Source organism: Ailuropoda melanoleuca, chromosome 3 (assembly GCF_002007445.2).
Source record: "Ailuropoda melanoleuca isolate Jingjing chromosome 3, ASM200744v2, whole genome shotgun sequence".
Lineage (NCBI taxonomy): Eukaryota > Metazoa > Chordata > Mammalia > Carnivora > Ursidae > Ailuropoda > Ailuropoda melanoleuca.
The window spans coordinates 85,035,241-85,044,611 of record NC_048220.1 but is presented as its reverse complement, the minus strand read 5'-3'; the positions used below and the strand labels follow the sequence as shown (position 1 = coordinate 85,044,611).

Sequence of the window (9,371 nt, the reverse complement as noted above, 5' to 3'; positions counted from 1 at the left end):
AACAAAATCACGCTATTACTAAAGGGAGCAGATGAAGTTAACAGTGTGATGCTGAGTGCCTCCCTGTGACAAGCCAGGGACAAGAGAGATGCAATCCGGGGAAAATTAAGAGAAACCAGTTTGGGGTTTGGGGTCAGACTCACCTGGGGTCCACTGCTGACTGGTTCACTTAGTTGCTACATGAACTTGTGCGGGGAGGACAACCTCCTTAACTCTTTCTCCAGCTGTGAAATGGGGAGCTATGGATGGGGGAGTGTGAAAGTCAATTCAAAGTCTGGTGAGTTAGGGGTCTGGGGTAGAATGAGCCCTATTTTTCTTTGTGGACAATCAAAAACTCTTGTCCCCTCTCACGTAAGTCTGACATTCGCTCCAACTGTCAAGACTCAGAGACCACTCCTTACAACTCAAGGTTCACTCCAAGTCACTGGGAAAGGCGACCTTCCGAGTCCTGTGAGCGGCCCCCATGTTCTCTGCCATGACTTTGATTCCTGGATTTATTTAGTCAACTGGTATTTATTGAGATCTTCGCTGTGCTAGGGGCTCTTCTGAGCTCTGGACACAGTTCGTATCACAGGCACTTTGAAATCTGACCTCCGTGGATCCAGGCCTGGGAGGCTGGTGTCCGCATCCAAGGGTCCCCGAGGCTGGAGCGCGTGGCTCTGGGGCCCAATGCGCTCTTCTCCAGCCCGACCTTGGGCAAGAGGCCGTGCCTCTCTGAATTGCAGCTCTGCCTTCAGTGAAATGGGGCGAGGGACTACAGGCGGCAGAGGCTGAGACGGACTCGGGGAGAGCAGGGAATCTCTGCGCCCGGTGCAATCCTGAAGAGCAAGCCAAGTCTTGGACTTGAAAGCGCTTTGCCACACCTCCAGCTCCGGTGGCGCGCAGTTTCTGTTACCCCCGCAAGGGTCCTTCTGCCTATGGCAACCGGCAGCCCCCTCCCGAGAGGGACACAAGCCTGGGGCCCAGCTCCAGTGTCCCAACCCCTCCCCTAGAAATGACTAACAAAATTCGGAATAATTGCTTCTAGTTGTCCTCATCCTACAGGTAAAGCGAATCTTGCATACTCCCCACCAGGCAACTAGGGGTGGGGCAGTTGAAAGAGGTTCTGTCTTCCTTAATTAAAAAATATAAGTATGTCCATTAAACAACTCCCCACATTTCCTTTTCCCCTCATGCCCAGTTGGCTGAGGTTTGAAGCTGAAACAATTCTGGAAGCCATCAAATAAGAGAGATCAGAGATTCCTGCCCAACCATTCCGGAACCCACAATCCAGGGTGCCCTTTCTCTGTGTCCCCTTGCTCCTTATTTAGCCCATCCCAAAGTCAAGGGGTCCCACCTGTAAAGGTGGAAGAAAGTGGAAATCGCAGATACTTCATTGCTGTGAGCAATTCCAGATGCCTTCCCTCCCACCTTTATAGCAACTTCTGCCTCAGGCAAAATACATAAATTTAAAAATCAGCAAAACCCTGGTATTTTCTAGTTGTGAGAAAGTCTTATCCAGCCTTAAGCTTCAATTTTCTCCTCCTTAGGGAGCAATCAGGGACCCTACATCATAGGGTTGCTTGAGGAATAAGAGAAAGCTGACAGTGGCAGTCACTGAACCAGGGTTCAAACCTCACCTCAGCCCAGCCCAGGATGGGTAGTTTTTCTGGTTTTACAGATGGGCAAACTGAGGAGGGTGGGTGGGCAGAGATTTGTGGAATGGCAGGACAGGATCCCCTGCGTGCCATCCTGGATGGCTAGACTGATTCCATAGGACTGCAGGCACCCACCTTCCTGAAACCACCCTTCTCTTGCAGAATGATCAGAGCCTGGGCCCTGCTCCTGGGAACCTTCCTCTGGTTCGAGCACGGGTTGGGAAGGTGCCAGCAAGCTCTACCCAGGGACTGGGAAACAGAAATGACTCGGAGGCGAGCCTTTTCTCTAAAGTATTTCTTCTTCCCTCAATCCCTATCCCTCACTCCAAAGTTGCCAGTCTGCTTCCTTTTGAAGAGGTGGGTCATTAGTCCCATTTTACCAACTGGGGTGGAGGTGGGGGAACAAAGCTGAAAAATGTTGCAGACTTCTGCCTCCAATCCTCCCGCACGGGGTCACTGGACCCCAAATGTGCATCACCCAGGCGGATCTATTGAAAAGGAGGTAAAAATATCAACAAGGACTTAAGAAATGATAATATCCAACACTCTCTGAATGCTAGACATTTCCTTCCAAACTACAGACGAGGACACCAAGGAGATGAAGGGATTTATCTCGAGTTGCACAAGAAATACAGGGTTCAACCCTGTTTAAAGCTAGGGCAGCTCCAGGACCCAAGACAGAATTGCTACAGCCACTTGTGAGTGTGGTGCCTGCCGCAGCCATCCTCCGAGCTACTTGTTTTTCTGGTAAAGGTTCTCACCTAGTCCTCACCAGCAGCAACCCTGTGAGCTGCCCACTAGGATGCCCCTTCTTTTTTTATTTTTTATTTTAATGTTTTTTTATTATATTATGTTAGTCACCGAACAGTACATCCCCGGTTTCCGATGCAAAGTTCAATGATTCATTAGTTGCACCATGCAATGCGTGCCCTCCTTACTACCCATCACCGGTCTATCCCATTCCCCCACCCCCCTCCCCTCTGAGGCCCTCAGTTTGTTTCTCAGAGTCCATAGTCTCTCATGCTTCCTTCTGAAAGAGGTTTCTGAGGCCCAGATGGATGCCAAATGGTAAGAAGCAGGGTGTGGATTTGAATCCAGAACGAGAGAAGGAATGGAACTCGTGGCTCTTTCCCTTTTCACAACCCTCACACCTGCAGTGGGGAGAAATAACTGGAAGTCACTGGCCCGTCCCTCTCCAGGCTTGTGGGGCCGCCAAGAGGCACGGAGGCTGGCGGCCACCATTTCTTCTCGCCCTCCCCCCGCCCCAGGGCATCCTCATTGTGGGTTTCTTCCAGGGCACGGGGTCAAATTAGGCTCGCCCCAAAGCATACCTCAGGCCAGCCTCCCTCCTGGCTGCGCCTCGACGTCTTCATCCGTAAAATGGGAAACCAATGAAAGTTCAGGCTTCAGGCAGCCTGTGCAATCTGCAGAGCACTTTGGCAAAGGACCCTATACTCCCGTCCTGGCTGAGGCCCAGGTCGGGATCTCAGTGGGCGTGGGCCCTGGAAAACCGGTTAGAGCGTCCAGAACTTCTAAAGCGTGGGATTTGTCCCCCCTCCCAGACAACCTCCAGCAGCAACCCCGAATGCCAGTCTACCCCTCTTCCCGCTCTGTAACTCTGAAAGTGATCTCTTAAATGCCTGGAAATATGCCCACCCCACTGCGGTCTGATTGTCCTCATTCCTACCACGGCACAGGTAAGAAAAAAGCTCAGAGAGGAGCAGCCTTTTCCCCGAGGTCACACAGCGAAGGACTGGGAGGGTGGGGGCGTTGGGGGAGCCGCCTTGTGGAATTCCAGGCGGACATTGGCGCCCGCGTGTCTGCCCGCTTCTGATACCGGGTTCGGAAGAATAGGCCGCTAACGAGAGGCCCATTAGGAGGAATTGTCACTCCTCTGGGAGCGAGGTTGTCCCATTAGGGCGAATTGTCATTCCTCCTGGAGCGAGGTTGTCCCGGCTCCGCGCAGGCTGAGTGCCNCGGCTGGAGCCGGTCACCCGGCGCAGCCCCTTCCCCTGGAGCCCGCCTTTCATCTCCCCGCGCCTGGCGCCTGCCCGCAGCCCAGGCCCGTCTACAGCCCCCTCCTCCGCCCCTCCCCCGCCTCCTCCTAGCTGCCGGGATCCAGCGATCCATCCTGGGGGTTGCAAACGCTAGGGTCCGCGCCCGGTTCTCTACAGTTTGCAAGTAGTGTTTTTGCATTGGGACCTGTGGTGCGCCTGCGCGGCTGCTCCGTGCGGGGCCCCGGAACGTGCTAAATCCCCTGGGGTGCGCAGGACAGTGGAAGGATGAGGGTCTGTGCGGAGCGGCCCTATGGTGAGCGTGGGGATCCCGTGTCCTCCACTTCCAATCTGCGTGATTTTGGGTAGCATACTCAGTGCTTCCTAGCCTTGGGCTTTTCCCTGTAAGATGGGGAAAATAATCTCCGCCCGGAGCGGTGTGTTGGAAGAAACAAATGAGATTCTGGAGGACAGGTACTAAAGTATCTTTTAGAGTTGACGTTTCGCGCTGGGGTTCCATGTGAAACCCCACTGTTCTTCCTACAAATACTGCAGTTACATGAACGTCACCGGGAACTAACCTTTACTAAGTCTCCCCTAAGCGCCAAAGTCAGTCCTCCGCCAAGGGGTTACACCTACACCGCGCACTTTTAAGGCTTAGCGAAATTCTCAGCCCGGGAGATTTTACGAAGAACTTATTGTGAGCTCCGTGAAGGCTGTCGATGAGTCTCATTTTGGATATCTAGCAGAGAGAAAGCATTCGATAAATTGCTCCTGCTTTTGATGTAAAGTATTTTTTATTGATCCCCTACCCCTTCTAGTTACTTTATGTGGCCTCTTGAATTTAATTACTGCAAGAGCCATCCCCGGTAAGGATTATTATGTCTCATTTTAGAAATAAAAAAACAGGTTGAGAAAGGCAAAGTAACGCGACCAAGGTCCCGCGGCCAGGAAGAGGTGAATAAAATGTTCAGAAAACACAGCCAACGCAGAAGCAAATGTACCGATGGGGCTTTCCGTCAAGGGCTAGGATTCTGTTGAGGCTCGACCTTTCTTCCAGCAGAAGTGAGACCCTTTCCTGAATTTTCCCACCCCAGCAGGAAGATGGGAATGGCAAGGGTAGAGGAAAAGGTGGGCAGGCTGGTTGCCCTCTGGGCATGTCTCCTGCTCATTTTATGGCCAGAGCTTGGCATCCCGGTTTTGAACACCAGTTTGTTTGTTTGTTTTGTCCCTACTGTTCTCCTTTTTCTAACTTCTTAATTTTCTTTCTCTGTCTGGACATCAGGACCTGAAAGTAGTGAGGGGAACTTGGCTTCTCCTGTCCCAGAAGAGTTCTTTAAAATAAGAGTTCTGGTAGTATATATTTTTAAGAATTTTCCCAGGAATGAGTCCATGTGCCCCTAAACTGAAAATATTCACAGTGAGTTTTCAGGAACAATTATAAAACAGTGGCTGGGTACAGCCCAACGCAAAGCTGAACCCTTTTGTACACTTTGGCAGCTTAGGGCTAAACGAATTTCAGGTTTGCTTCCAAAATATATAGCCTGCACCTTGCTGGGGACCTCTAGAAGGCACAGGACTTAATCTGGATTTACCTGTAGTGTATTTGAGATGCATATCAAGCCAACTATCATCGAGTATGACTCAAGGGGAAAATGCATACATCTCCAGATAGTTTAATTTTTTTTAACTTTCTCTGAGCTTCCAATTTGTTGGGGGCGGGGCAGGGAGGGAAGAATGTGCTTGGTGGGAGAGAGACCCAGAGGTTTTAGAAGAGTGTGGTTAGGACTTCTTTACTTTTTAACTTTTTCAGAACCATTTCTAATCAAACTGAATTAATTGGGCAGTGCGGACTGTTTTTACCCACTAAGATTCAGATCATGCCTGTTCAGGGTATCCTCGGCCAGCACAGCTTTACTCCAGGGAGAGAGCCGTTTAGGGTGAAGGAAACAGTGCATCAGAGAGATGGGTCTGGGGGTCAAGTTTCTAAGACCCTTGAACTGGGAGGTAGCCTCCAAGCCTTGATCATTTCAGTAATTAAAAACAATGTCCCTTCCTTCCAAGGCTCTGGGAACTGTTCAGCAAGCATCTGCTGTGTGCGAGGCCAAGCTCGGAGACTTCTATTTATCTCATCATTCCGGGTTAATCGTTGAGATATAGGGAAGAGCAGCTGCAGCCTGGAAAGGGTCATTTGAAGCACTTCGTCTTGGCCTGGCGGCCTGCGGAGAGATCCAAGGCCTCTGCGCACTCCTAACTCCCTCTCCCCTGTCCCTGGGCTGGTACAGTCATCACTAAGGCTTTGAGATGTAATTACCCAGGGTATAATTTGGGGCGGGGTGGGGATATCTATGCTTTTTTTTTTTTTTAACCAGGTGCAATGAATAAAAAGGTGCTTCTTAAAAATGTACACAGGCCTGGGGTGTGCGAACTCGGAACCCAGTATTTCTGAGATTTGCAAGAGGAAGGGAAGCACTAGGTATTATCTGCGACTTTTCCTTCCTCCTCCCCCTTGAAGGCAAACACTGGCACCCAAACACATGACAAACATAGGCTCAAACAAACGCACGAACACACAATACACGTCGTCCTGAGAAAAAGGTCGGATCCGGGTGTCGCCCAGAGAGGAGATTCAAGGGAAAGAAATCACGCGGATTGCAGTTTTTCTAAGCGTGCTCTGGTTTTGTTTCGAGTGGAAGAGATGGGGACCACTGCTTTAAATTTTCCAGTCGGAACTTTGGAAGACCAGTCCCTGAGCACCTACCTCTCGGGCTCTCTCCGTCCCTCCTTCTTCTAGGGGTAATAGCTTTCGCTGTAGAGCTTTTGCCAATGGCGAAATAAATACTCTCGTAAGCTCCATGTATGTATTATTGCCTTTAGCAGGGATGCTGGCCCGTGTTTTCAGTGCTGACTCCTAAAGTTGTAAAGTTAGCCCAGTTTCCACGTACAGTAGGAGCTTCACAAATGTTTTTGCAACGTCAGTTGCAGATTTTAACGTGTTCTGGCGGTGGGGGTGGGGGAAGTGGTATGGGCGCGAGGTGCCTTTTTAAAAAGGGGTCAAAAGAGAAGAAATGGGACTCGGCGAACTTCCTCTTTAAATAATCGGCCTTAATTACGCCATGGACTTTTCAGTTTTGGCGTGATTATAACCCTTGAGGGATCGCCTAATAACAACTCTGCTGACTGCTCCTGTAATTAACTCCTAATTTATTTCAAACAGGAAAAAAAAAAAAAGGCCCCAGCCTCTTCCTGGAGAGCCAATCAGAGGCGAGCGTCTGTGGCGTCAGCGCCAGAGCCGGCGCCGATTGGCTGAACCGGGTCTCCCACTTCCCCTTGGAGGAAAGGCACGGCTCCCGGCGCGCCCCTCCCGTCTCCCCCCAAAAAAGTTTGAGTCGCCGCTGCCGGGTTGCCAGCGGAGTCGCGCGCGGGGAGCTACGTAGGGCAGAGAAGTCATGGCTTCTCCGTCCAAAGGCAATGACCTGTTTTCGTCTGATGAGGAGGGCCCGGCGATGGTGGCTGGGCCGGGCCCGGGGCCTGGGGGAGCGGAGGGGGCCGCCGAGGAGCGCCGCGTCAAGGTCTCCAGCCTGCCCTTCAGCGTGGAGGCGCTCATGTCGGACAAGAAGCCGCCCAAGGAGGCGTCCCCACTGCCAGCCGAAAGCGCCTCCGCCGGGGCCACCCTGCGGCCTCTGCTGCTGCCCGGACACGGCGCCCGAGAAGCTCACAGCCCCGGGCCGCTGGTCAAGCCCTTCGAGACCGCCTCGGTCAAGTCGGAAAACTCGGAAGACGGAGCAGCGTGGATGCAGGAACCCGGCAGATACTCGCCGCCACCAAGTGAGTGAGCGTCCGGGCCGGAGAAGGGTCAGGCGGGTCCGTGGAATTCTGGAGGGAGCTAGGGGGCCGGTATTCCAGGCTGGGGGTACGGAGACCCCTCTGCACTATACTCCCGGGAAAGCGAGCCTGGGAGTTCTTGGCCCCTTGATATCCCCAGAGTTCAGCAAGCCAGCGGGAGCCAAGACACCCTCTGGGTCAGATCTGCGCAGCGCGTGTTCGGGATCCCCTAGCTGTGCAAAGTATCCGGCACAATCGAGGATTCGCTGGGCTTTGAAGGGCGAAGCCTAGGTGGGTTTGCCAGGTCGCTCGGTTATCGGTTGCTCTAGCCCTCAGCCCCGCGCTGCAACCTTTGGCTTATTTTTGTCTCATCGTCCACCGGGTTTCTGTCTGGAGAATGAAGAAGGATCCACCTTTAATGAGCACTCGAATGTGTGCCAGGCTGGGGCGGAGGCGCCTTACCTCCTTTCAAAGTTCATAGCCCGGCGAGATGTGCCCTCGTTTTAAAGATAAGACTAGCTGAAATCTAACCCCCGGTATTGGGTAGAAATCATTATCTTCCATGGGTCGCGCGGGTGTCGAAGCCGGATCTCGGGAAGGGATGGCGGCAGAGACTGATGCCCGGACGAAAAGTCTCCCTGTCGTCCCCGCAGCCAGCACCTTCGCTGGGAGCGGGCTGGGGTCAGAAGCGCGCAGGCTCCCTTGGCTTATAGTAATAATTAACAAGCATTCCAGCAGCGTCTCAGAGTTTACAAAATGATGCTCATTAGTTCACCAGATCCTGAGATCGCTGGAACCCGGCGCGTAGGCAGAAGCACAGGAGAGGTGGTTATTTCCTATGCAGACACCCGGACTTGAAGAGGACTGAACTTGCTTGACCTAGGTCACCAACAATGGCTGAATTGGGCAAGTGGCCCTGGTGTCCAAACTCTACTCCTCTGTAGAGTGTCCTGACCACCTTTGATCCCTCTCCCCAGAGAAGACAAGCAGAGATCCCCACACCTGCACCCCGCTTCCTGCCAATGAGGCAGGATGGCAAGCAGGCCCAGGAGAATTGATTTCTCCTCCAGCTTTAGCACTCATTTTTGGGCCTGGGTCCTTATGCAATTTGGAGAAGTCATTCCCTATAGCCCCTTTCATTTCTATCTCCTGGCCTTTAAGATTTCTCTACCCCCACTGCACCTTTAGAAAAGGTGAGAAAGAAGGGTCTGTGGAGAGACTTTTTCCAAAGCTGGGAGAACCACCCACACCTTCCTTCCTTTCCTTCAGTCAGCCCTCAAGACTGAGATGCATAGTATTTTGTGAACAAAACAAGGCCCTATACCCCGGAGGCAGTGGCTGTCCCCTCCGGCAGAGCTCTCCACCCTGTTAGAAACTCTGAAAGATTCAAAGGGTGTGGAGATTAGGGAATCAAAGAATTTAAACTCAAGTTTGCACAGTGCTTTATAGCACTTTTCACCATATTATCTTATCTGATCTCTGCGGCGGCCTCCTGGTAACAGACAAGGACATCTCAGCAGAGTTTGGAGGAATCTGCACACACTGAGTTTGGGCTTGACTAACCCCCCCCCCCCCGCCCCGCCACCAAGAACAAAAACAAAAACATGTTGGCAATATTTAATGCTCACCTATCTGGTGGTAGACGGGGCTCTGGGCATTCTTAAACTTAGTACTCGGAACCACACAGCACAGTATTACCCATTTTATTGATGGTGAAATAGAGGCTCAGAAACTTTAAGGAACTTAATTTGTTAGACAAATATCGAGTGCCCATGTGTTTCTAGGCCTGGGTCAGTGCCCATCGGCACATCAAGGATTCGGGCCTTACAGGGAGTGGTGTCCAAAGGTCAGAAATCCCCACTTCCTTAGGCCTTAGGGTTGTGGGATGGCAATTCCCCACTGGCTCTGTAACCCT

General features: G+C 52.0%; 1 protein-coding gene across 1 annotated transcript in view; it reads left to right on the top strand.

The window, feature by feature from the left end:
* Window positions 1–6,972: 6,972 nt before the first annotated feature.
* Window positions 6,973–9,371, top strand: part of MSX2 (msh homeobox 2) — a 6,409-nt gene continuing 4,010 nt past the window's right edge. The window contains exon 1 of the mRNA XM_002916929.4: window positions 6,973–7,459. Coding sequence (XP_002916975.1) covers window positions 7,081–7,459 — 379 coding nt within the window. The 5' untranslated portion in view covers window positions 6,973–7,080. The remainder of the gene's footprint in view (window positions 7,460–9,371) is intronic.